Source organism: Panthera uncia, chromosome B4 (genome assembly GCF_023721935.1).
Source record: "Panthera uncia isolate 11264 chromosome B4, Puncia_PCG_1.0, whole genome shotgun sequence".
Classification (NCBI taxonomy): Eukaryota; Metazoa; Chordata; class Mammalia; order Carnivora; family Felidae; genus Panthera; species Panthera uncia.
This window is the reverse complement of record NC_064809.1, coordinates 70,588,339-70,615,515: the sequence shown is the minus strand read 5'-3', so window position 1 is coordinate 70,615,515 and position 27,177 is coordinate 70,588,339. Positions and strand designations below refer to the sequence as shown.

At 38.5% G+C, this 27,177-nt stretch overlaps 1 protein-coding gene across 2 annotated transcripts in view; it reads right to left on the bottom strand.

The window, feature by feature from the left end:
• The window catches only part of ANO6 (anoctamin 6), a 150,751-nt gene that overhangs the window by 12,834 nt on the left and 110,740 nt on the right, over nucleotides 1-27,177 (bottom strand). For both annotated transcript variants that reach the window (XM_049625336.1, XM_049625337.1), the window contains 5 exons: nucleotides 22,419-22,547; nucleotides 7,652-7,717; nucleotides 6,364-6,651; nucleotides 6,040-6,153; nucleotides 3,912-4,027 (listed from right to left, as the gene is read on the bottom strand). In XM_049625336.1, coding sequence (XP_049481293.1) covers nucleotides 3,912-4,027; nucleotides 6,040-6,153; nucleotides 6,364-6,651; nucleotides 7,652-7,717; nucleotides 22,419-22,547 — 713 coding nt within the window. The remainder of the gene's footprint in view (nucleotides 1-3,911; nucleotides 4,028-6,039; nucleotides 6,154-6,363; nucleotides 6,652-7,651; nucleotides 7,718-22,418; nucleotides 22,548-27,177) is intronic.

The following is a 27,177-nucleotide window of genomic DNA, read 5'->3' as shown; positions in this document are numbered from 1 at the left end:
GTTCTTCCATCATCTCTTGGCTTTGCTAATTATTGATTCTTGGTACCACCAGCATGTCCTGGTGCTGTCTATCCTCAGCTCATCACCTTTGGCTGTCTTCCTGATTCCCGACATCATCGCTTAACATGAGTGACCCCATCATGCTCTCTATAGTTAATACAGTTCTTCAGACACCTGATTTCCTCCCTACATTATCTCTGTTCTTGTTCCTACTGCTATTATTTGTTCACTGCACGTCCTGATCTTTTAATTTTGCACCCACCCCTTTATTTTCTATTTCTTTATATGTTTGCTTTATATTCTGTACAATTTCTTCAACTTCATTTTCTAACACTGCAATTGGGGTTTTTCTGATCTATCACATTTTTAATTTCAAGAGTTACATTTTACCTTTGGAATGACCCTTTCCTATACAACTCCTGTCTTTGCATTACGAATATCACAGCTTCTTTTCTCACTCTGAGGGTAAAAATGGCAGTTTGGGGGGAAATTTTTTTTTTTTTCCTGTGCAAAATCTTGTTTCCTCCAGGGGCGCCTGGGTGGCTCAAGTCAGTTAAGCGTCTGACTTCGGCTCAGGTCATGATCTCGCGGGTCGTGAGTTCGAGCCCCGTGTTGGGCTCTGTGCTGACAGCTCAGAGCCTGGAGCCTGCTTCGGATTCTGTGTCTCCCTCTCTCTCTGCCCCTCCCCTGCTCATGCTCTTTCTCTGTCTCAAAAATAAATAAAACATTAAAAAAATTTCTTGTTTTTAAATCTTGTTTCCTCCAGGTTGCTTTTTTTGGTTTGTTTGGTTTGCTTTTTGGGAAAGAACTCGTTTCCCTTTCTGGTAATCCCTGGAGACCATAGATGAAGGTTTAACAGCCTGAATGCTCCAGGGGTTATTAGGGAGAAGCAATGAAAGGAGCATGTGGACCAGGGACACAGAATAGTTAAAAAATGTAGCAAAATATACTTAAAATAGTGGGGAAATTGTTCTTTTACCAGAAAAACAAAAACAACAACCCCATAAAGAATGATTAAGAACCCATCAAACCCATCACCCTGCCGATGCTACAGGTTTAACGTAAAAGAAAATTAATCTGGGGCACCTGGGTGGCTTAAGTCAGTTAAGCATCGATTCTCCATTTCAGCTCAGGGCATGATCTCATTGTTTGTAGGATTAAGCCCCAGGCTGGGCTTTGCACTGACAGTGTGCAGCCTGCTTGAGATTCTCTCTCTCTTTCTCTCTGTCCCTCCCCCACTTCTGTGAATGCTCTCGCTCTAAAAATAAATAAACCTTAAACAACAAAAAAAAAAGCAAACTAATCTCACATGAATGTCAGCTTCAAATGTTTACACATGTACAATCATCTTCTTTTAAATTTTTATTCTATAGGATACCCAGAGTTGAGAGCAAAGTGCATCTTCATAATTGTAATCCAGTTAAAAAATGAAGAAGTTTGAGTATGACCAAATGAAATAACAAAATAAAATCCTTTATGAAATGAATCTAAGCAATGATCATTAACAGCTGCTATCATCACACACAAAAGGAAACAGGATCTTATATACCTTCTGGCATAAGTATGAAACTCCCATACCAAGTATTCTTGTACCAAGTAAAGTGCAATCTGATCAAATTTTTATTTATTTCTTTTTATTTATTGATTTTTAATGTTTATTTATTTTTGAGACAGAGAGAGACTGTCTTAACCGACTTAGCTGTCTTAACTGGCTTAACCGACTGAGCCACCCAGGTGCCCCCAGATCAAACTTTTAAATGAGGCTCAAATTACTTAGCTAAAGCAAATGCACAGAACACAGGAACAAGTCCAACGACACCACAAGGGAGAATGAAATCAGCAATATAGAGAATGGAGAACCTCCTCCACAAGTGCAAGAAAATAAGAAATAGGGGAAACTCATAGATTAGAAGACAATTGAGAGATACATTAATTGCAACATTTGGACCTTGTTTGAATCTCTGATTTAAACTAAAAAAAAAAAAAAAAAACTGTTTAAAAAAATAGTTTTTGTGACAATCAGGAAAATCTGAACACTGATTACTTGATGACTTTAAATATTCAGGTTGCATTTAAAAGAGACCCTGCCATTTAGAAATAGATACTAATGAAATATAATAATATTTGGGATTTTCTTCAACATGCTTCAACGGAAAGGGATGGGAAGGAGGCAGAGATAAAAATGAAACAAGACTAGCTATGGGTTCACAATTTTAGAGCTGGGGGAGGCATATACAGTTTTGCTGTATTATTCTCCTTTTGTAGATGTTTGAAATTTCCCATAATAAAATGTAAAACAAAGCAAAACAAAAACTATTCAGTGTTTGAAACTCTCACTTTTAAGGTCAAGTGGTTTTCCCAAGTAGGTGGGTACTGAGGTATGGTAGAAAGAATAGGCCCTGGGCCCTAGGCCAACCTGGGGGAAACCAGACTCTCCTCTCCTCGCTCTCCACATCTGACCCATAACCAAGACCTGTCAACTCTTCCCCTCTAACACATTCCAACTGTGCTCCCAAAAGCTCTCCTCTAGACACCCTCACAGCTTACCCCCTGGGCTTCCTGCTTCCTGTGGCCCCCGTCATCCATTCTCCACACCATCTTTGCAAAATGTGAGTCAGGTAAAATTATTTGAATATCTAAAATATCACAACTGCTTCTCATTGTACTTAATGTCTAAATGCTTTTCCACACTCCTGCTACATCCTTCTAACCTGTGTCTCATGATTCTCTTTTCTCAAGTAGCACAGGTCTGCAATATCTCCTCAAACTTGCCAATGTCCCTGTGGCTTGGGCCACTGCACAAGCTGCCCCTACTCCTGGAATGACTTCTTCTAAATCCACAAACCTCTGGATCCTTTTCACTATCCATGTATCCGTTCATGTCACGGACAGACATGCTCAAACAGAACTTTTTTCACCCCGTTCCCTTCACCTCATCTCATCACTGTTATTTTCTTCATTGCAATCAGAAATTTTGTTTACTTCCTTATTTTTATTTATTGGTTATTTTTGGTCTATCTCCAGCAGCCTTATCTGAACATCAAAAACTTCTAGAGAGCAGCTGACATTATTGCTTTGAGAAAAACAAGCGCTGAGCTAGTCATTACACCTTGTTAGATATAGTGAAATAGTATCTAATGGCAGATACAGGAAAGCCATGAAAACTTGTATACCTCACCATACAATTTAAGCTAAATCTAACATCTACTCCTGTGTAATGAAGAATATGGTGGGTCTTCATTCCCAATTCCTGAGACGTAACCTCTAAAACCTTGGATTTTCCTGGACCGCCTGGGTGGCTCAGTCAATTGAGCGTCTGACTTTAGCTTCGTCTCACAGTTCATGAGTTCGAGCCCCACGTCAGGCACTGTGCTGACAGCTCGGAGCCTGGAGCCTGCTTCGGATTCTGTGTCTCCCTCTCTCTGCCCCTTTCTCACTCATTCTCTCTCTCTGTCTTTCAAAGATGAATTAATGTTAAAAAACAAAACAAAATAAAACAAACCTTGGATTTTCCCAAGATAGGAATATCTTTGTTATTCATGATGAATCCTTGGGATTACACCTAACAGTTTATGCCAATGAGGTGACTCATGGAGGGCCCCTAGTTTGTGCTAATGGGATTACTCAGGATGCGGGCTGGCCATGCCAGGAAGACCAACCATGTGATTAGAGAGTTGGGGCTTTGAGCCATAGCATATTGGAAGAGGAAGGGGCTGGAGACTGAGCCACATGGGCAGTGATTCAATGAGTCATGCCTACATAATGAAGCTTCAGTAAAAACCCTAGGCAATGAAGCTCAGCGGTCTGGGTAAGCTTCCCCGGTTGGCCATACTCTTTGTATACTGTCATCCTTAGATGCCATTAGAGCAATCCTGAGTCCTCCCACTGGCATGCTCTCTACAACACCTCACCTGATAAGATCCAAGGGCTGCTTTTTGTATATACTTCGAGGATGAGCCCACTCCCTGTACAGAAGGTACCGTTCGTTCGGGCAGCTGAGATCTTCTGACTTATGGCTGAAGTTGCACTATGAAGCAGAAGCAAACAAGGGAACATACAATCACTATGTGTTCACAAATCTGTTTAGTCAATGTGGCACTCAGACTTCACAGGCATTTGTTTATTTGAATAAGGGGCCCTCACTTACTGGAAGATCATCTAATTTTTAGTGTTTTTCAACCAATGGTATTATTAATCACTTAGGGCCATTTGAAAATGTGGGTGGGGAGGAATGCTTGGTTGTTAACAATCCTGGAGAACACCTCAGGTACCTGGTGGGAGACCCAGAGAGGCTTTATGTCCTATAAATGTGCCATTCCTAAACAGTTAAAAATTGGGCTATTCAAATGCCCAAATTGCCACAGTGCAGGAACACCTGATAATCCAGCACCCTCCTTAGATTCCCCGGGGGAACCAGGACCTTAACTAGTTAGTGCCAAGGTCAATTCTAAAACCCCAGCATCTTCGTACCCGCCCCCCCCCACCCCAATTCAGCAGTTATTCTGTGACAACACGTAGAATATAAAACACAAAGAACTTTGACATGTTACACACTTAGCTTATTCAAAGAAACAAAGATTCCTGCGTCTACATAAATTCAGTCACTCTTCCAATCTGACTCATTTTCCTTCCTCCTGTACCAGCTAAGCCTTCACATGGGTCCTGACCGCCATTCACTTCCCTTCCAAATACTACAGGAGGCCATTCCTTAGCCTGGATTTGGGATCACTGCACCTAAAAGAAGCTTTTGTGGAAAAGAACTGGGCATGGGCAGATACCAACTGAATACCATTGAACTCTGGCATCCCTGATTAATATTCATGACAGCTATTTGCAAGTGTCTCCAAAGTTCATGTCATGTTATAATCACTAATTTTTCTGGGTGCAAATTTAAAACACGTGGACTGTCAGGCCGGGCTGCCATGTTGGGTCTCTTAGCCAGGAAGCTCAGAACCTTCTCCACTCAGCTTGCTGTTCTCTACACACATGTATCAAGTGGCTCTTTTGTGTCCTAGTTTATTATCATATACAGTACATTTCAATAATGTCTTCATCCACAAGAACACGTACTACACGGTAGCAATGATCAACCTCACTCTTGGCTTTCTTGGTCTTAGAGATTCAGATAAAATGATCGTGAATGTAACAAGGCAACCGTGCACTATAATATTGTATTTAATTTATTTCAATGACAGAATTTATTTAAAGAGCTTCGATAGAACATCCCTGCATTTATGGAATCATTAAGGGTCTGAAGCAGCCACATTTTAAAATTTTCATTTCATGAACGATGTTATCGGCCAGAGAAGTGCTCTTGAATTTGAGGAGCTGCTGTCATCTCCGAGCGCAGTCCTTAAAAAATGTCAACACTATGCAGTACTGCCATCACGACAAGAACTCTGACAGATGCCTTTTTAAAAGCCTTGTGATATTCCAGGGCACAGCGAGAAGATATTTCAGGGGGAAAACGTCTGTGACAGAAAATGATACACAAGAAGATCTAACACATATTTTGCTTTAAAAGAACTGAATACTTTGCTGGTTGATAATAACATCTGTCAGTAATTAGGAAAGTAGCCAACGCTTACATTGTACTTACTCTACACCAAGGATGGCTGTAACATGTGACATGGATTAATTTCATTAATCCTCATGACAGCTAACCCTATTAGGTAGGTATGATTATGATCCCCATTTTACTGATGAGGACACTGAAGAACAGAGAGGCTAAATGACTTTTATAAGGTCATCCGGCTAGACAGTGGGAGAGCAAGGCCCAGAGTCCATGCTCTTAACTGCTAAACTGCACTGCTTTCCACATGAACTATGGGACAGCTATGGTTTCATTCCTTCGTTCATTCACTCACTTAAACCAAGGGCCTTCTCTTTGCCTGGGATTCAGCTGTGAACAAAACACCGTGGTTCCTGCCCTAAATGAGCTTGTAGTCTTGCAATATACTATCTTCATTTTACAGAAGAAGAAATTCAAGCTCAAGAAGATTAGCCCTTCTCTCATTTCATTTTTGCCATTTGACTTACATCATGGAGAGGGAAAGCGGCTTTGTAGATCCCAGAGCTGACAAGTTTGTTAATCCCAAACTTTTTAACATTGTCTCTTACTTGATACTTGATCCGACAGAGGATGAAGTAAACCTAAAAAAAATTCCAAAATAGAATGCATGCTTTATTCTGTGTAACTAACAAACCATTTTTTACTATTGTAACTAGAATCTGTTTTCTTTGGCAGGGGGGGGGGGGCAGTTTTTAAAAACAAAAATAAACCAAGCAAACCAGACCACTAATTATTCAAACAGCAGGTTCCAAATCACTCCAAGACAGCAACTGAACTTGGTTTAGACTTACAATGCGGCTTCTGGTGGCTGGATTGAAGAAAGTATCTCTATCTTGAATATAAAAATCATTCATCCGGTTCTTCTCAAATGGGGCAGTGAAAAACTCTTGCTCTGGTTTGATGATACTTTCATCCACTTGGAGGACTTTGGTAAACCAGCTGAAATTACCAAAGGCTGAGGTCCGCGTTTTCAGATCATTGGGTTTCAGAGGCAATTTGATGTGCATTATCTCAGCATACGTACATAACACTTCCCATGGGGCATGTACTTTTACAAATACAAGCTTATCATCCAAAATCTACATTGGAAAAACAAACACACAAACCAGGAAACCAAACAATTGTTTTCATAATTTTACAACACATGGATTTTTCTTATGTTGCTGGCAGTTAAAACACAGGACACTGGGAAAAGTGGAGATAAAATAAAAACAGTCTTGCCCGCCATCATACATATTTGCCTTAAAGATAATTTCTTGGTTCAAATTATTGAGCAAGTAATTAAACACTCCTTATCATACTCCCCTCATAAAATTACTGTTTTTTAAAGTAGGATCCATGCCAATGTGGGGCTTGAACTCACGACCCTGAGATCGAGAGTCAGATGTTCTACCGACTGAGCCATCCAGGTGGTCCCCAAATTACTATTATTTTAAGTAAAGAAAAACAAACTTGTTAATTTGCCCATCATTCCATCCAAATTGATGACTAAAAAGAAAAACACTAGAATATTCATTGCAGTGTTAGTTTAATGATAATTTAAAATTTTCTAACCTATTATAAGATTCTTCAATGTATTATATATCTGTTAAATATCGTATTATGTGTTCATTAGAAAAAGATGTTGATGTAGAAATGCATTTACTACACATTAACAGGAAGAAAAGCAAATTATACAACCATGAAATAATTCCTTTTGAAAGGGAAAAATGTATCTATTTTGGGTAATAAAAGAATTTAGGAGGACCACAAGGTTATTTATGGATGATTAGAATACAAAGGATTTTTATTTTTGCTATTCTTACATTTTCTAATTTTTTTGTAAATGATTGCTTTTTGTATATAAAAGAAGAAAACAATCACTTATGCATGCATTCAGTATTACATTCTTTGGCTATTAAAAAAGATGTGCTGACTTTGATCAGAAACAAACACACCTTCTATAATGCAGATTTTAACAGACTCTCTGTCCCAGCCTACAACTAGGGCCTGGCTGGAGTTGCAAGTTTCAAATGCAAAAGACACCCAGGTTCCCAAGAGCAAAAGTCAGCCAAAGATTGGGAAGGGTCCAACACTTACCGATCTTGTCGCTTCTAACTGCAGGCCACCACAGATGAGGTTAGATTCATATGCTCTTCTTTTTCTCTGTCAAAAGAAATTGGAAACTATGTTAGGCCCTTTAGTTTTACCAAGGGCAGAAAAAGTCTTTTTTAAGAAAAACAAAACCAGGGGTGCCTGGGTGGCTCAGCTGGTTGAGTGCTGGACTCTTGATTTCAATTCAGGTCATGATCTCAGGGTTCGTGGAATTGAGTCTGGCATCGGTTTCTACACTGACAGCGTGGCACCTGGTAGGGATTCTCTCTTTCTCTCTCTGCCCCTCCTCAGCTTGTGCATGCATGCATGCACTCTCTCTCAAAATAAATTTACAAAGAAGAAAAAAACAAAACCAGTTTGTATCTGAGAAAGAGATCTATCTGCTCAAAATGGCACATAAGCAATGAAGGTGCTCTGGCTGTTGGTGATTTGTGGGTATTAGATTCCAAGGTGAAATGCCACAGAGTATACTTAGACTCACTTATCACTCTGGAAGGCCCTGGTTGTCTCCATGGATTTCTGGCTATTTGGGATGCATAAAAGTCTGTGGCTTCAGCACAATTCCAGAAACTTTTTTTTTTTTTTTTTTTTTTTTTAACTTATAAGCGTTTTGGCACACAAATGGAGTTTGAGTCCCATTCACTGATGTTATTTACCAGTTAGCCCAGATCTGACATTCTAGACATATCAGACATTCAAATGGTCCAATTTCTGGATATGTATATTTCATCTCTACATGCCTTGAACAAATTCAATAAAATAACACAAACAAATTTGACAAAATTCAAAGGAATGTTTCTCTGCAAGACTGAAATGCACATGAAGATACAGTCCTCTAAATCTACAAAAGTTGGGAACTAATTCATCGATAACAGCTCCATCCACGTTACACAGCTATTTGAAAAGACGCAGAATATACTGTATTTGTTGATATTAAATTGTACCTGGCTAGGCTTTTGTCAAGCAGTGTCCTAAGCTGTAAGGAAATCATGTCGAGGTAGAGACTTGTTTAACCTTTTAAAAGAACACTTGTGAGGATGACACAGCTATACTGCTTCATGAAAGCAGGAAAATGAGTGAAGATGGGGTGAAGCATACAAACCCTGAAAGCAGACTGCCTGTGTTCAAATCCTGGTGCCATTACTTATCAGCTCCTTGACCCTTGGCAGGAAACCAACTCTCTGTGCCTCATTTTCCTCCTCTTTAGAATGGAGAAAAAAACCTCACTCTTCCTTTTGAGGGTCTCATGAGGATTGTATGATTCAAACCACTCAAAACACATATACTAGAATTAACATTTCTAGTCATCACAGAAAGTTAATTGGACCAATGCTCCCACCTAAGACAACTGAAAAAGCTAGATTAAAAAAAAAAATAGATATTTCTTAGGGGTGGCTCAGCCGGTTAAGTGTCCAACTTCAGGTCATGATCTCATGGTTTGTGAGTTCGAGCCCCGTGTCAGGCTCTGTGCTGACAGCTCAGAGCCTAGAGCCTGCTTCCGATTCTGAGTCATCCTCTCTCTCTGCCTCTTCCCTGCTCATGTTGTCTCTCTCAGTCTCTCAATTAATAAACGTTAAGAAAAAATTTTAAAAATAGACATTTTTTTATTTCAGCAGTTAACAAGATAGGGGAATTAGTGCATCATGGCCTTGGTAATCCAGCAGTCAGGCGACTTTGCCCAGGGAGCACTGTTCACAACTTGCCGATTGTGAAGGGGCAGAGCAGTGGCTGAGCTGCTGTGCTATCAAAGTGCCTAGAACATGGAAAGTGGCTAATAAATAGAAAGGAGAGGGTGCTGTATGACAAAGACCAAAGGTGAAAAAAATATACCTAGTATTTGGCTAAATTTGAGTCCAAGTGGAATCCTAACATATTTTGTGGAAGTATGGAAACAGAACATTGCTTTAATTTTTACTTATTTAATAAATGGTTATACAGTACTTACAACATGGCAGAGACTGGTCTAAGGGCTTTCCAAATGTAATACTTTTAATTGCTTGTTACAATTTGAGCGTGCAATGGTCACTTAGAGAAAAAACATCAAGTGCTACCAACTTCCCTAAATATGAACAAGCGACCTGACCTACCATATCCCCAGCTTCAACTTGGGAAGCTCCTTCAGACTCATCCTGCTTCTACCTAAGCAGTATTCTTCAGTCTAGATCCTAACCCACATTTTCATTCTGGCATGGTGGTCCAGTCCTTGTACCTGACTGCACCTTTCTTTACTATTGCTTAAAAGCATTCTTCGATCCTGTAAACAATGTTCAACATAGTGCTTGCCACAGAGTATTTGCTCCATACATGCTTGTTGAAAGAACATATTCAACAAATGCTTCTTAATTCATTCTACAAAGACTCCTGAGAGGCATCCTGTAAAGTACTGAAGAGTAAAAGAAGAATCTAAAATAGTTTGCTATAGGGGGACTATAGAGAAACCAGCACCCAGTGACCTAAGACCTTCCAATATGGAAGGGCTGAAACATTTCTTCATGTGTTTCATGATACTGTGATGGGCATTTGTTGTTCTTTATGGCCACCCAACATTTCAACTCTCCCCAGAGCCCATGTCCACTAGAGTAGATAAAAACTCAGACACTCTCCTTCCTGGTCTCCTGTGAAGTTCAGCTATTTGCATACGAGCTAGGCCTTGTCCATCAGACCAAGCACTCCAGACTCTCACTCTGAAGCTGGCAACACAAAGAAGCTGGGCCAAGCAGAACTCATCTTGCTGGGTATTGGGAGAGTGAATGCCGGTCCCAGAGAGAACAGAAGTAGAGGTTATGGCAGATTGTGGGCATCATTGCCGGTCAGTGCTGCTCCTGAATACCTGGTTTCCAAGCTTATTTATCTAACCCTTCAGAAGAACCTGTGAGCTCCCTAACATTCTTCGGAAGAACTCATTGTCTGCTTAAGTTAGAGCTCATTTCTGTTACTTTCTGTATCCTGACTGATACAGTAACCATAACTAGGGAAAACTTGTTAGCCTAAAACCTAAATCACTGTACAGGGGAGGGGGTGGGTATTCTGAGTAGACCAGACACTCTGACTTCTTCTCCTTCAGGGAAGATGACTCATCCTGAAGCTGTACAAAGGGCAACCCAGACTGTCTCATTAACAGGATCCATGACTGTGTCTTCTGTATCCTTTAGAAGTCAGTCAGGAAAAATTTCAGTTAGTTAGAATGTGAAGGCTCAGGCCCAAAGATATTCACTCTTGTAGACAAATGTCTTTCTAGTTAGAAGAGCAGGAGAATCCGTCAAAAGAGGGACTTCTCTGGTGACTAAATGGCTATTTTAATAAGTGCTGGCATTATGAAATCACCTAACTGTGTTAACTGGCGTTCTTACAAATTCACAGTTACCACTACAGTTAGGTCCACTCCTTCCTGGCCCCTACTCATCCACCAGGGAGCTGTTCCAAACTTTCAAGGTAATCCTCACACTCCACACCTAACTCTAGACTTGCACACTCTGCAAGTGACCCTGCCTCCTTCTTTGCAGAGAAAATGGCAGCCACTCACGTGAACCCCTGCTAGTGTCTTCCCTTCTACCTATCAATAGCTAGCTGCCATCTCCCCTGCAGTAACAAGACTACATCCTTTTCCTATCTTCTTTTGAGCTTTCAGCAGTATCTTCTTTCTGTTTATTCTTTCCTCTTCATTGCTCTTACTCCTCGGCCAACAAACACTTTAAGCGTTTCCCATCCTTAAGAATATTAAATCTTTCCATGGCCCTACCTACTCTTCGATTACCATCCCTGCCTCTAGAGATGTGTCTTTTAATCTTGAGATCCTCAGCACTTAGAACAGACCTATAAAAAACCTGCAATAAATGCCTGATGAATGAATAAATTGAGTGGATGGTGGATCGATGGCTGCCTATTATACAGGAATGGACTGAGTTGCTACTGACTGTAGCAACTGAGCTCCCCTTTCCTGAGCCCCCGCAAAATGTTCCACGAACTTTTACTTACAATTATTATAGAGTATAACAAAGAAGAGATACAGTTTAATTCTGGAGTGTGCTAGCACAAGATAGCTCAGGGACATCCAGAGTATCAAGTGATTTCCAGATACCTTGGAGTCTGAATTATTAGATGACAAAGGGGGATGGTTTAGAGAACTGGAAATGAACCAACCTCACAGAAGGGCGGTTCTGTCATCCAACATACCAAACACAAACCACTCCTGTCTTGGTTGTATCAGCTGTATCACCATGACCGTGGTGACATGCTGAACTGCAGAAGACATGTCTCCTCCTCTATGGAATTCCTAAATTGATGCTACAACTCCTTAATGGGTTCATGGGACTCTCTCCTCTCAGATTTTACTCTACCAAATCGCCCCTTTAGCTCCTGCCAATTTGGTTTTCCATTTGGAAAATAATGGCATAATGGTTAGATGCAGAGTCAAAATTCAAACCCAGATTCTGTGACATTGGACAAATAACCTAAATCATACCAGTATCAGTGGCTTCATTTCAAAAATTGGACAAGAAATAGCTTTATCTCATGTTTCTTTAAGGATTGAATATGATCATGAGTAAACAGTCCTCAGCATCATGCTTGACCCATAATAAACCTTATAGACATGTTAGCCATATCCTCTTTTTCTGCCTTTAAATTTGTTCAACTTCCCTTATTTCATTAAATAAATAAATAAATAAATAAATAAATAAATAATAAAACTCTCTTTCCCCTGCAGGCTTTAGAGGTCCATCTCTCTTTTTTAATGCCTAATATCTAAACAAAACTAGTTAACCTCAATCCACTTGGCCTCCACACTGTGTGCACCAGTGACCCCCTAATCCTCCAGTGGGTCGCCAATAACATTGTTTTACTGGAACTCCAAGAAATGGACCTTAATGTTGAATTACTCAGCCCTCTTCTTGACTCTCCTGTATTGCTTGGTCATCCGGTCCTCAGACTACCTTTTCTGATATCTGGTGAATGTGTATATGTGCGCGAGAGAGCGAGAGAGAGCGAGAGCGAGAGGGGGGGGGGGGGATGTCCTCTTCACTCTCTGAAAGTTGTGAATACATCTTTACACCTCCTTGCTTTTCCCTCATTTCTGTATATAATAAGGGAGGTCACTGATAAGAGTATACAGCACATGTGAATATTATAGATGCAGAAAACCTTAGAAATACTTTTCTTCAGTCTCATTTTAATGGCTTGGTAATATTCTCTTGGAGAGATGTACTGTAATTTATTTAACAAATCTCAAATTGGTGGATATTTAGGTTGTTCCTAATTTTCACTATTATGAAAATCACTGTAGAACAGTCTTTGTGCATCCATTATTATTTCCTTGGGATAAAGTCCTAGAAGCAGAATTGTTAAATCAAAGAACGCATGCAATTTTAAGTTCTTTAATATGTATTGCCATACTGCCCTCCAGAAAGGTTGTACTAATTTATCCTATTTTAGTTTTTATCTAGTTCTTTACAAAGAACTCCTGAGATATTTACCTGATTTCTCTCAAGATAATTGGTAGACCTTGGAGTTGGTTTATAATGCCCTCTATTTTACCACTCACTATAAATACTTAAATAGCTGAATCAAGGATAGGACATTTTTATTTGCTTAAACATGTTAATCTATCACCTTGGAGTTACTTTAATAAGACAGTTCTTGTTATTTTCCTTTGGCAAGGCAATTCACAAAGAACTAGTGGAATATTTTAAAAATTGATCAAACCAGTTTTCTGGGTTTGTCAGGTAGCTAAAGTAAATTAGCATATGCACAGTATTTGTCAAACGGGCACATATCAGGAAAAGACTACTTAAGATTGCTTACATCTGTTTAATATAAAATCATCATCTTTGCTTCTCCATAGAATTCACACTTAGATAAGTAACAGCATTCTTGACATTTAAAAAAAATTAAGGTAGCGCTGTCCTCCATGTTAAAATGAAAGAAAGTTAATATTGCATACTGCCTGACATGGCCATTGTCCAATAAATACTTGTTGAAAAAGTGAAATATAAGGTCACACAATTTCTAACAAAAAGTGATCTATGTGCCTTGTTGGAAAGCCTTACATATGTGAACCTCAACTATGTGCCATGCTCTATAGTCTACGGTTTGTATTTAGCAGCACAAAACAACCAAACTAGACTCTTTTGGCTCTGAAAAATGCCCAGTCATACTTCAGACTGTGCGATAAATTCTTCTGTCTCTAGGGGAACAAACTCAGCGGCATTGTAACCTGGATCTTTTTTTTTTTTTTTTTTAACCTACTTCTAGTAAAGCCAAAATGACTGTAATCATTGAGGATCTGTGTACATCATGAAAAAGATGGATGTGATTCTATTACTATTGGTGGAGAATGATGCTGGGGGATAAGAACCTCTATTCCACCCCAGAAACTGGAATTTTATTCGTATCTCTTTTGAGAGGTTAATACAGCTGTCAGAGAAATGAAGAATAAAAGCAATCAAAATCACAAAGGACAGACGGGCATAATTAAGGAAGCTTTCTGTCCCTAAGCACCTTAGATTACACATCTCATTTGGCTTAATAAAGTCATTGTGGGGAAGACTGGCTTGTGAATTACACAGCAATAATACTGATTGTAAACACCAATCTACTATTTTCTTTATGTCACCCAGCTTTTTCAGGATAAAAAAATAGGGGTTGTAATGCCTACAAAGTGAAATTACTGAACACACTGTAATGATAATAAAGCGCAAATCAGTTGGGATTAATGAAACACATGCATAGATTAATTTCACATATTCTTACAGCTTTGTTAGGCAAAGTACTGATGATGCTGTCAGAGTATTTTTCAACTTGCCAATCTTGGTTAAGCCTACAAAGATGAATGAGGAATAAGTTAAAGGTACTTAATTTGTACAAAAAAAATTACTGTCTAATTACTCTAAACGCTATTTATTAGTTATATATCATGTGCTCAAGGTTTGGTAAGTGGAATAAATTATTTAATTGGAATTTAATTTAAATTCACATGTTGGTGATAAAATATTCAATGTGAGTGGACTGATCTGATGAGGAATTTACTCAAGTAGGTAGTGTGTATTCTCTAGGGGACAGAAAAAAGATGAGCATTCTAAATAATAAGCATGGAATAGAAGCAAATATTTAGCTGAAATTCACTTCAAATTTTCTTTATAAATTAACATTTTAGGTGTAATTATAAAAGACAAATGCTCTTTGTGGGTAACTTAGAAAACAGAAATTTTCTGAGAAGGGGAAAACTATCATCTAATAACATCTCACTGCTGAGATAACTACTGTAAACATTTTAGTGCAAGGTTTTCCAAATGTACTTACTTATACAAACAACTTGGAGCACTGGCTTCAAATGCAGATTTTTTGGGCTCTTCTCCTGGAGATTCTGACTCAGTAGGTACACAATGCTGTCTGAACAATCTACTTTCAAGGAGCAAAACAAGTGCCTCTTCTCAGACAAAATTAAGAAACACTGCTTTTAAAACACGCCTTCTCTATGTATATACAGCAGCTATTCTTCTGTGATGATTTAGCCCTTTCAAGACTAATCCTTATGAAAATTCAGCATAGTTCTTTTTCCCCATCTTATACCTTTTAAAAAGTGAGACACATGTGTATGTTTGGGACAGGGCAAATGACAGCTTCTTCCTTCAAACCTAAGGCCAGATCTCAGAAGGACCAGGCAGGGAAAGGAAAGGATTTTCTGTTCTCCACATCTTTGTGAGATGAAATGGAAGAATCAGGTTTTACTTATTAGGATTTCAGGGTCCTTTTTGTTTGTCTGTTCTAAGGACATTCTGGGCCCAAGGACACTTCCCATTTTGGGAATAAGAAGATTTGGGTTCATTGCTCTTACGCTGAGTACTCAAAAATAAAACCAAACATGCTTATACCAGGCGACACATTTTGTAGCTGTGATGTGAAACTGCTGATTCTAGTTTACTTTATTCCTTTTAACCTGCAATCCTAGTATAAGCAAGGAGGGTGTAAAGAAAGGAGATAAAAATATAAAGGGCTCCCTACCTTAGTCTAAAATGCTAACGAGTTGAAGCCAAACCTGATTTTGCTCCCTACAATAGAAGAGAGGACACTTACCAAAAGTTATCTGGGAAGGTAAAACCAGCTACCAATGGTTACCCATCATTTCTTCTTAACCTATCCTAAGATGAGCCTCAGGTTTCCAATTCATGGACTATCTGCGGTGAACATGTCATTTCCAGGAATTATTTTATACTGTTCTGATTCTTCATAATCCCCTTCTGCCATCCCTTTGGTTCTTCAATTTGGAGAAGATAGGCCAATGTTAAGTCTAGTCAATCATGGCTTCCCTTTTACGGGGCTCCATGGAATAAATTTCTTTCTGGGAGATTATCAAAACATTATGTTTCTTTTGGACAGTTTTATTTTTATTGTGTTAAGACATTAGACTATATTATTAATAACATCTCCCATTTTCTTTGGCTACTAGGAAACTCAGAGGCAAATTTATAGCTCAACACTAACTTCTGAACAGGACCTATGGTTACTTAAAAAGTCACTTTATTACTCTGACACCTGGCTTCATTTTATTTTCTTGGACTTTACATTTGTCACTCTGTGTTTCTCATCTAATTACTTTTCATTCTTGATATTATTTCTGTAAGTGACCTCAAATACTTTATAACAAATTATAAATAAACTATGTTAATGTAATATTAGCCTAAGTAAGGAGCTAATGACTGGGAAAACCATACATTGCGAGCTGAAGTCAATAATAAATGATTTTTGAGTTATTTATACTGTTATCATCTATTGGCCACAAATGACCATATATTTAATGCACATAAGACTTAATGAGGAGTCAAGCCATGTGATCCCTCAATAGATACAAAAGAAAGCATTTGATAAAATTTAAAATCCAGTTATAAAACTCCTAGCAATCTAGGACTAGAAGGCGACTCCTTTAACTTTTTTGAAGGAAAACTGCCAAAATTTGATAGCAGTTGTGATATTTAATGGGGGAAACTTTAGAAACATTCCCATTAAAATCAGGAACCCTATAATAGTGACTACTATGTGTTCCTGGTTTTATTCAAGAGGTCTTAGCCATTGCACCTAGACAAGGAAAGGAAAGAAGTATAAAGATGGCAAAGGTAGAGCAAAACTCTCATCATTCATAGATAATGTGGTCTTTTTCACTTAAAAGATCCATTGCAAATTATTAGAACTAAAGAGAGTTTATCAGGTTTTCTTGGTAGAACTTATGAAAACCAATGGACTTTATACACAATAAATCACAAACCACAATTTAAAGTGCTTCTGACAATAACAACAAAATTTTAAAATAAAAATAGTTAAGGAGTGCCTGGGTGGTTCAGTAGGTTAAGCGTCTGACTTCAGCACAGGTCATGATCTCATGGTTCGTGGGTTTGAGCCCCGCATCAGGCTTTGTGCTGACAGCTCAGAGCCTGGAGCCTGCTTCAGATTCTGGGTCTCCCTCTCTCTCTGCCCCTCTCCCACTCATCCTCTGTCTGCAAAAATAAACATTACATTTTTTTAAAAAAAGAATAGTAAAAATGTACAAGATCAGGGAAAGATAAATACCATACGATTTCATTCATATGTGGAACTTAAAAAACAAAACAAATGATCATAGGGGCAAAAAGAGAGAGACAAACCAAGAAACAGACTCTTAACTACAGAGAACAAACTGATGGTTACCAGAGGGGAGGAGAGTGGGATGGGTTAAATAGGTGATGGGGATTAAGGATTATAATTATTGTGATGAGCACCAGGTGTGGTATCTAAGTCTTGAATCACTAAATTGTACACCTGAAATTAAAAATAAAAATGGACAAGATCTTCATGGACACTGTTATAAAAGTTTACTAAAAAATATAAGACCTCAGGGGTGCCAGGGTGGCTCAGTCGGTTAAGCGTCCGACTTCAGCTCAGGTCATGATCTCACTGTTTGTGACTTTGAGCTCCGCGTCGGGCTCTGACAGCTCAGAGCCTGGAGCCTGCTTCAGATTCTGTGTCTCCCACTCTCTCTCTCTCTGCTCCTCTCCAGCTAATGTTCTGTCTCTCTCTCTCAAAAATAAATAAACATTAAAAAAAAAAAACTTAAAAAAATGTATAAAACCTCAGTAAATGGAGAGATATAATGTGTTCACTGTAGTAGAACTTTTTGATGAACTTTGAAACATGTCCAAAGAGATCTCTTCCGGCTTCTAGGCAAACATTTCCAGCCTCATGATAACTCATCTAAAACAATGGATAACAGTTTTAAAAAGCTCACAGGATCTGGAACCAATTAGTTAGCTGTCTCACATTATTTGAAAGTTTGGATACAATTTAGTTCGATTGCTCATTTCTCAAAAACCTCACATTCTATGGCGTCCACCGGCCAGATTCTTCTGCTGCATACTAAAGAATTCTTAAAGTCAGATATGAAATACAAATTTACATTTCCATACAAAAATTCTCATCTAACTTCAAGGAAATGAATTTTCTGTTAACTTTTAGGAATGGCTTGTGCAGATAAAAAATTAAATGAATAAAACACTTAGGATTGCTTATATGGTCTTTATGCTACCTAGACCCCTCCACCCTCTTTACCATCCCCTGAATTCTACCTTTACTTGGTCATAAACTCATATGTTGGAAGGGAGGTCAAGGGTCATATGAAACACAATTCAAAATAGATCGATTCTGCCACTTGTTCGCAGTTCTAGCAAAAGGAAGTGGAAGAAGCATTGCTAACAAAACTAAGCAGAAGGCGTTGGAGAAAAATATAGAAACTTGTTTTATTTAGAACATCTCTGCTCTTCATAATGTACATGGAACATATTTAGATATCACTAATCATGTACTATGTCACACGCTGCTGGCTACCTACTGAACAGTCAGTCACTTCCCCCTTCTTCACTGCTAAGAAAAGCCTGATGGTTTTCCAGGTATTGGGTGATCAGGCAATTTAAAAGATGAAAGGCTAATCTTCATGTGTCTGTGGTAATGATGGGAAGAAGTAATTCCATTGTCTTGCCAACAAGAAGTTTTGGAACAGACTGTGACAGACCATGAACTGTGAAGGCAAGTCTGCTTAGGGCCCTTCTAGGGGAGTTTTCTTCCCCCTTAAAAAAGGGCATTCCCTCTTCTCACCTCCAGATGCCTTGAGTACAAGAGCCATCTTGTAACCAAGTGAAGTCAGTTTAAGAACAGAAACATAATGAGGCTGGCAGGGCAAAGGATGTTATGAGTTCAATTCCTGACGACCTCTTTAAGTCAATAAATTATCCAACCCAGAAATGGTTTTACCTCTAGGCTACATTTTTTTTTTTTTTTAAGAGAGAGAACACACATGCACATGGGGAATGGGCAGCGGGAGAGGGAGAGAGAGAATCCTAAGTGGGCTCCATGCTCTGTCTTAAAGCCTGACTTGGGCCTTGATTTCATGACAGTGAGATCATGACCTGAGCTGAAATCAAGATTCAGATGCTTAACTGACTGAGCTGCCCAGGTGCCCAGATGCTTTTATGGAGGGTTATTTCTTAAGTGAGAAAATTATTTCCTTTAGCATTTAAGACATTTTGAGTTCTTGCAGAAAAACAAAAAACAAAAACAAAAACCATTCAAACTGACTCAGTGCCCAGGATAGTGTAGGCTAAATGGGCATGCATTATTGAAACAACTTATAATCATTCCCCATGCCTAATCTAAATGATTAACACTTTTTATCTTATTTAAAAATATTTTTAATGTTTGTTTATTTTTGAGAGAGAGACAGAGACAGAGTGCAAGCAGGAAAGAGATGGTAGAAAGAGAGACACAGAATCTGAAGCAGGATCCAGGCTCTGAGCTGTCAGAGCAGAGCCCTACATGGGGCTCGAACTCACAAACCATGAGATCATGACCTGAGCCAAAGTCAGGCGCTTCACCCACTGAGCCACCCAAGGTGCCCTGATTTGTACTTTTTAAAGGAAGGTGTGAAGTTCCTGAGGTATTTTCACTAATATAAAGGGACAAAGTGACATGCTATTTGGAGATTTAGCTAGAAAAAATATTTTCTCTTCTGTTCATGGGAAGATGTAGCCTTTTACTCCTCTATGTTTTGTGGCCCTATTACTTCTTTCTCCATTTCTAGAAAAGTATTTAACAATACTCTTTAGATAAGCCACTGACAAAGTCAACCTTGGTGTTGCTTTAGGAAATCAGTATGATTTACACATAATTTTTTTTTTTCTCTCAAAGAAAACAGGATTTTGGAATTGCCTTTCCTTGGTGGAGTCCTAAATCCTGAATAAGGCCTGACAAAGGGTATGATAGAACTCACAAATGTGTTTCTGATTAATAAAAATGTGATTCCAAAGCTGAGCTTTAAATTCTGGTGGAGTCTAAGGAATATGTACAAACACGGTCTCAAAGCACTTCAAAGCACGGGTTAGAAAAACCAACATCATGGTACATCTATCCATGAGTTCAGAGACTGCCAAACTAATGACTTTTTTTCTCCTGATTTATGAGAGTTACCCTGGGACCTATTTCTGGGTAAAGCAAATGCAGCACTTATTAATAATGTAAGCAGCTCTAGGGCCCCTTCACCATGGCAGTGAAGCTCTTGTCTAAAACCAGAACTGTTTCCTTTACACTTTAATGGATTAGATTTGTTTAACTTACTTTACATAGAGCTTAGTGCAGTTCCACTGGCATAGGGGTGCTTAATGAATATTTGATGATGGTGACTATGACTGCACACAATATATCTTAGTGTCCACAGGAAAATGATAAAACACTCTAAGCTACATTCCTCTAGTGATGAAATCATATAATACCAAAAGAGGAGTCATGCCTTTTCATGCTAGCACACTGTTTTAAGAAAGCCGGAAATAAGAGTAAGGGCATAGGAATTACTATTATCTAATATGATTTAATATGTGCTAACAATTTATATCACATTTCTACATAATATTTTACTTAATCCTTACCATAAGCCTATGGACTAGGTATTGGAATTCCCATTCCCTGAATCTAAGTTGCCATTAGTGTGTGATGAACCAATATTTTACATATCCATAAGAAAAATTCAGCCAATGAAATTATGATATGCCATTTGTAAGACATACCCTGATTTTAAAAGATGTCAAAATGTAAAAATAATATGCATCTCAAAAATGATAATGAATATGATACTGACCAGAAAATTCATTCAAGTCATATAGCCAGTTAATAGGTATGGCCAAGACTAGCCTGCTGCCCACCAAAGATTCATGTTCCACTTCTACAATGTGGAGTTCCTACAGAGAAATGGCTGTCCAGCCAGAAAATACATTTTCCATTTTCCAGAGTTCGGACCAATAGAATGTAGCAAAATTGACGTCATTTCCAGGCCAAAGTGGTAACGAAGCACATCCTCTCCATCCTCTCTCTTAAATTATTATTTATGTTGATTCCTAGGATGATTTTAGAAACTACCTGTTGAATATGGCAAAGCTTCTGTGTCAGCCTGGGTCCCTGAATGACTGCAAGGGACCAAGCCTTACCCGTACCCCTAAACCCATATTGCCAAACAGGGATGCTACATCTGATTTGACATGAGAAATAAGTAAACTTTTATTATGTTAAGACATTGTAATTCAGAACTAGTTTATCATACCAGCTAGAATTACTCCAAATAATTGGAGTGGCAGAATTAGAATGTGAATGTTAAGTTCCAGTGCCTGCGTTTACTCTGTGATACCATGTGAATGCAAAACACGAAACTTACCCCTTCCAAAATAAACACACGAAACAGGCATGATTGATTCGTTTTAAGCAGGTTTCATCAGCTGGTTTGAAATAATGAGCAGAAATCAATAGACTTAAGAATGATGTATTTCAGAGAGAAAATCCAGAGAGAATAATTTAAGCTCTGTATATGAATACCATAGATGTGAGAAAAACAAACAAAGAATGAGGGAGTTGTTTTCAAAGTGGGGAAAAGTGACCTATGTATGCTCTCTTCTTTTTGTCCTGTTTCAGCTTAATACAGTTTGGGTTCAGGTAAAGGAGATCCAGGTATGTTATAAGCCTAGGCTACTAAATGGTTTAATATCTCAAGATAAAAATAGTCTTGTTACTTAAGAAAACTTGAAGAAGAGGAAAGGGAAGGAGGAGCAGCTTGAATGGCAACGGATGAAAAGGAAGAAAAAGGAAGTGATAGAAAATGGAAGAGGTGACTAGCACAGGTTCTAAATTCAAGACAAGAATTTGAACCATGGCTCCACTATTTGTTGGTGACCTTGGGCAATCATTGTAACCTAAGGGTCAACTCGGTCATCTACAATGGTACGATAACAGAAGGCACCTCGTAGGTTATGTAAAAATTAAGTGAGACAATGCATGCAAAAGGCACCCAGCATCAATGAGTGAGAGCACACTGAAGGCTAGTGGTTACTACACTGGCTGTCATCACTAATCATCAGCGTCCCTTCCCAACCTAGTTGCAAATAGCCAAGTATGATTTTAATGTAAATCTCTTCTACAGATAGAAAATCCAATTCCTTGGAATAAAGTCTGCCTTTGGCTGTGAAACCAACTGAGGTTAAGAGCCTGAGGAAGTTTCTGCTTCAAATTAAAAAATATATATATCCGTTAACATGCCTTGAGGGAATGATGAGCAGAGAAAATATGAAAGTATGTTTGGTATATCATATTTCAAATACCGGTTTCACTTTATTGCTTACATAAAAATAGCACTTTTTTTTTCATTTCACGATATTATAAGAAATAAAACGGAAAATAGCACACACAAAAAACTTACCCTTTGTTTTTCATTTGAACCCTTTTTATTGGTTTCTTTTCTACTTTCATCTTCATACACTAGAACAAAGTCGATTCTTCGCTGACCGTCATTAAAAAAGAGGGAGTCGGGTTTTCCATTAAATTCTTCCTGGGTAGGAAAACAAATTTTAATATAATTTTTTCAAAGTGTCAATTATAAGTGTTTATTTTCTAGCTTTAATAGATACATCATCGTGCTTACTGAGAAAAAGAAATGCACTGCTAGTTACTTAACTAAGAGGTCGCGGTCACCATGATCTTTGCGAGCACAGTTTGTTCTGGGTGAAAGAAGTCCTTGAATTAAGCAGTTTATGATTATTCTACAAACACATGGGGAACTATCAGTAGTATGTATGTAAACACAATCATCTCAGAATTATTCCCTCCTCGAACAGCAAAGGAGAATGTTTGCAAATAAACACAATAACCAGAGGTGCCTATCTGAAGTACGGAGGTTCATTTAGCAAGAAGAAAAATCTAAGACAAAGCACTATTTATGAAAATCCCATCCTTCCTAAGCCATATTTTCATGGCTTCTCTCTGGACCTCACCACTTTAGGAAGGTACCACTTTATAACCCTAAACATATGCCAGATGATGCATAAACACATTTTGTGTTTTGATAAACACAAAAGCTACAATGGTTGTTGGTATATGTTCCTGAATCCACAGAAGATACCCCTTCACTCCTACCAAACAAAACAAATAAATGACCCTGGCAGCAACGATAAATAAATAAGCCTTTAGTTCAGAGCATAAAAGCTTTATGGCTTAAAAACAAAGAAATAATGGCAGAACTTGGACCTACTAGAGTCGAACAACTTTTATTACCATGTGGATTTGGATAGAATTATTTTAATTTGCTCTAAGCAAAGACTTGGGTTTGTGTTTCTCACACAGCTTGTCAGGATGCTCATGTGAATTTTGTTGCTGTTGTTTAAGAATCAGACTACTTTTTAACTGATAGGTAATATTTAAAAATTTTTAACTTCGTCTACAAGAGACTCATTTTAGATCTGAGGACACCTTTAGATTGAGAGTGAGGGGATGGAGAACTATTTATCATGCTACTGGAAGCCAAAAGAAAGCTGGAGTAGCCATACTTATATCAGACAAACTAGACTTTAAATTAAAGGCTGTAACAAGAGATGAAGAAGGGCATTATATAATAATCACAGGGTCTATCCATCAGGAAGAGCTAACTATTATAAATGTCTATGCGCCAAATACCGGAGCCCCCAGATATATAAAAAAATTACTCATAAACATAAGCAACCTTATGGATAAGAATGTGGTCATTGCAGGGGACTTTAACACCCCACTTACAGAAATGGATAGATCATCTAGACACACAGTCAATAAAGAAACAAGGGCCCTGAATGATACATTGGATCAGATGGACTTGACAGATATATTTAGAACTCTGCATCCCAAAGCAACAGAATATACTTTCTTCTCGAGTGCACATGGAACATTCTCCAAGATAGATCATATACTGGGTCACAAAACGGCCCTTCATAAGTTTACAAGAATTGAAATTATACCATGCATACTTTCAGACCACAATGCTATGAAGCTTGAAATCAACCACAGGAAAAAGTCTGGAAAACCTCCAAAAGCATGGAGGTTAAAGAACACCCTACTAACGAATGAGTGGGTCAACCAGGCAATTAGAGAAGAAATTAAAATATACATGGAAACAAACGAAAATGAAAATACAACAATCCAAACGCTTTGGGATGCAGCGAAGGCAGTCCTGAGAGGAAAATACATTGCAATCCAGGCCTATCTCAAGAAACAAGAAAAATCCCAAATACAAAATCTAACAGCACACCTAAAGGAAATAGAAGCAGAACAGCAAAGGCAGCCTAAACCCAGCAGAAGAAGAGAAATAATAAAGATCAGAGCAGAAATAAACAATATAGAATCTAAAAAAACGGTAGAGCAGATCAACGAAACCAAGAGTTGGTTTTTTGAAAAAATAAACAAAATTGACAAACCTCTAGCCAGGCTTCTCAAAAAGAAAAGGGAGATGACCCAAATAGATAAAATCATGAATGAAAATGGAATTATTACAACCAATCCCTCAGAGATACAAACAATTATCAGGGAATACTATGAAAAATTATATGCCAACAAATTGGACAACCTGGAAGAAATGGACAAATTCCTAAACACCCACACTCTTCCAAAACTCAATCAGGAGGAAATAGAAAGCTTGAACAGACCCATAACCAGCGAAGAAATGGAATCGGTTATCAAAAATCTCCCAACAAATAAGAGTCCAGGACCAGATGGCTTCCCAGGGGAGTTCTACCAGACGTTTAAAGCAGAGATAATACCTATCCTTCTCAAGCTATTCCAAGAAATAGAAAGGGAAGGAAAACTTCCAGACTCATTCTATGAAGCCAGTATTACTTTGATTCCTAAACCAGACAGAGACCCAGTAAAAAAAGAGAACTACAGGCCAATATCTCTGATGAATATGGATGCAAAAATTCTCAATAAGATACTAGCAAATCGAATTCAACAGCATATAAAAAGAATTATTCACCATGATCAAGTGGGATTCATTCCTGGGATGCAGGGCTGGTTCAACATTCGCAAATCGATCAACGTGATACATCACATTAACAAAAAAAAAGAGAAGAACCATATGATCCTGTCAATCGATGCAGAAAAGGCCTTTGACAAAATCCAGCACCCTTTCTTAATAAAAACCCTTGAGAAAGTCGGGATAGAAGGAACATACTTAAAGATCATAAAGGCCATTTATGAAAAGCCCACAGCTAACATCATCCTCAACGGGGAAAAACTGAGAGCTTTTTCCCTGAGATCAGGAACACGACAGGGATGCCCACTCTCACCGCTGTTGTTTAATATAGTGCTGGAAGTTCTAGCATCAGCAATCAGACAACAAAAGGAAATCAAAGGCATCAAAATTGGCAAAGATGAAGTCAAGCTTTCGCTTTTTGCAGATGACATGATATTATACATGGAAAATCCGATAGACTCCACCAAAAGTCTGCTAGAACTGATACATGAATTCAGCAAAGTTGCAGGATACAAAATCAATGTGCAGAAATCAGTTGCATTCTTATACACTAACAATGAAGCAACAGAAAGACAAATGAAGAAACTGATCCCATTCACAATTGCACCAAGAAGCATAAAATACCTAGGAATAAATCTAACCAAAGATGTAAAAGATCTGTATGCTGAAAACTATAGAAAGCTTATGCAGGTAATTGAAGAAGATATAAAGAAATGGAAAGACATTCCCTGCTCATGGATTGGAAGAATAAATATTGTCAAAATGTCAATACTACCCAAAGCTATCTACACATTCAATGCAATCCCAATCAAAATTGCACCAGCATTCTTCTCGAAACTAGAACAAGCAATCCTAAAATTCATATGGAACCACAAAAGGCCCCGAATAGCCAAAGTCATTTTGAAGAAGAAGACCAAAGCAGGAGGCATCACAATCCCAGACTTTAGCCTCTACTACAAAGCTGTCATCATCAAGACAGCATGGTATTGGCATAAAAACAGACACATAGACCAATGGAATAGAATAGAAACCCCAGAACTAGACCCACAAACGTATGGCCAACTCATCTTTGACAAAGCAGGAAAGAACATCCAATGGAAAAAAGACAGTCTCTTTAACAAATGGTGCTGGGAGAACTGGACAGCAACATGCAGAAGGTTGAAACTAGACCACTTTCTCACACCATTCACAAAAATAAACTCAAAATGGATAAAGGACCTGAATGTGAGACAGGAAACCATCAAAACCTTAGAGGAGAAAGCAGGAAAAGACCTCTCTGACCTCAGCCGTAGCAATCTCTTACTCGGCACATCCCCAAAGGCAAGGGAATTAAAAGCAAAAGTGAATTACTGGGACCTTATGAAGATAAAAAGCTTCTGCACAGCAAAGGAAACAACCAACAAAACTAAAAGGCAACCAACGGAATGGGAAAAGATATTTGCAAATGACACATCGGACAAAGGGCTAGTATCCAAAATCTATAAAGAGCTCATCAAACTCCACACCCGAAAAACAAATAACCCAGTGAAGAAATGGGCAGAAAACATGAATAGACACTTCTCTAAAGAAGACATCCGGATGGCCAACAGGCACATGAAAAGATGTTCAACGTCGCTCCTTATCAGGGAAATACAAATCAAAACCACACTCAGATACCACCTCACGCCAGTCAGAGTGGCCAAAATGAAGAAATCAGGGGACTATAGATGCTGGAGAGGAGGTGGAGAAACAGGAACCCTCTTGCACTGTTGGTGGGAATGCAAATTGGTGCAGCCGCTCTGGAAAGCGGTGTGGAGGTTCCTCAGAAAATTAAAAATAGACCTACCCTATGACCCAGCAATAGCACTGCTAGGAATTTACCCAAGGGATACAGGAGTACTGATGCATAGGGGCACCTGTACCCCAATGTTTATAGCAGCACTCTCAACAATAGCCAAATTATGGAAAGAGCCTAAATGTCCATCAACTGATGAATGGATAAAGAAATTGTGGTTTATATACACAATGGAATACTACGTGGCAATGAGAAAAAATGAAATATGGCCTTTTGTAGCAACGTGGATGGAACTGGAGAGTGTGATGCTAAGTGAAATAAGCCATACAGAGAAAGACAGATACCATATGGTTTCACTCTTATGTGGATCCTGAGAAACATAACAGAAACCCATGGGGGAGGGGAAGGAAA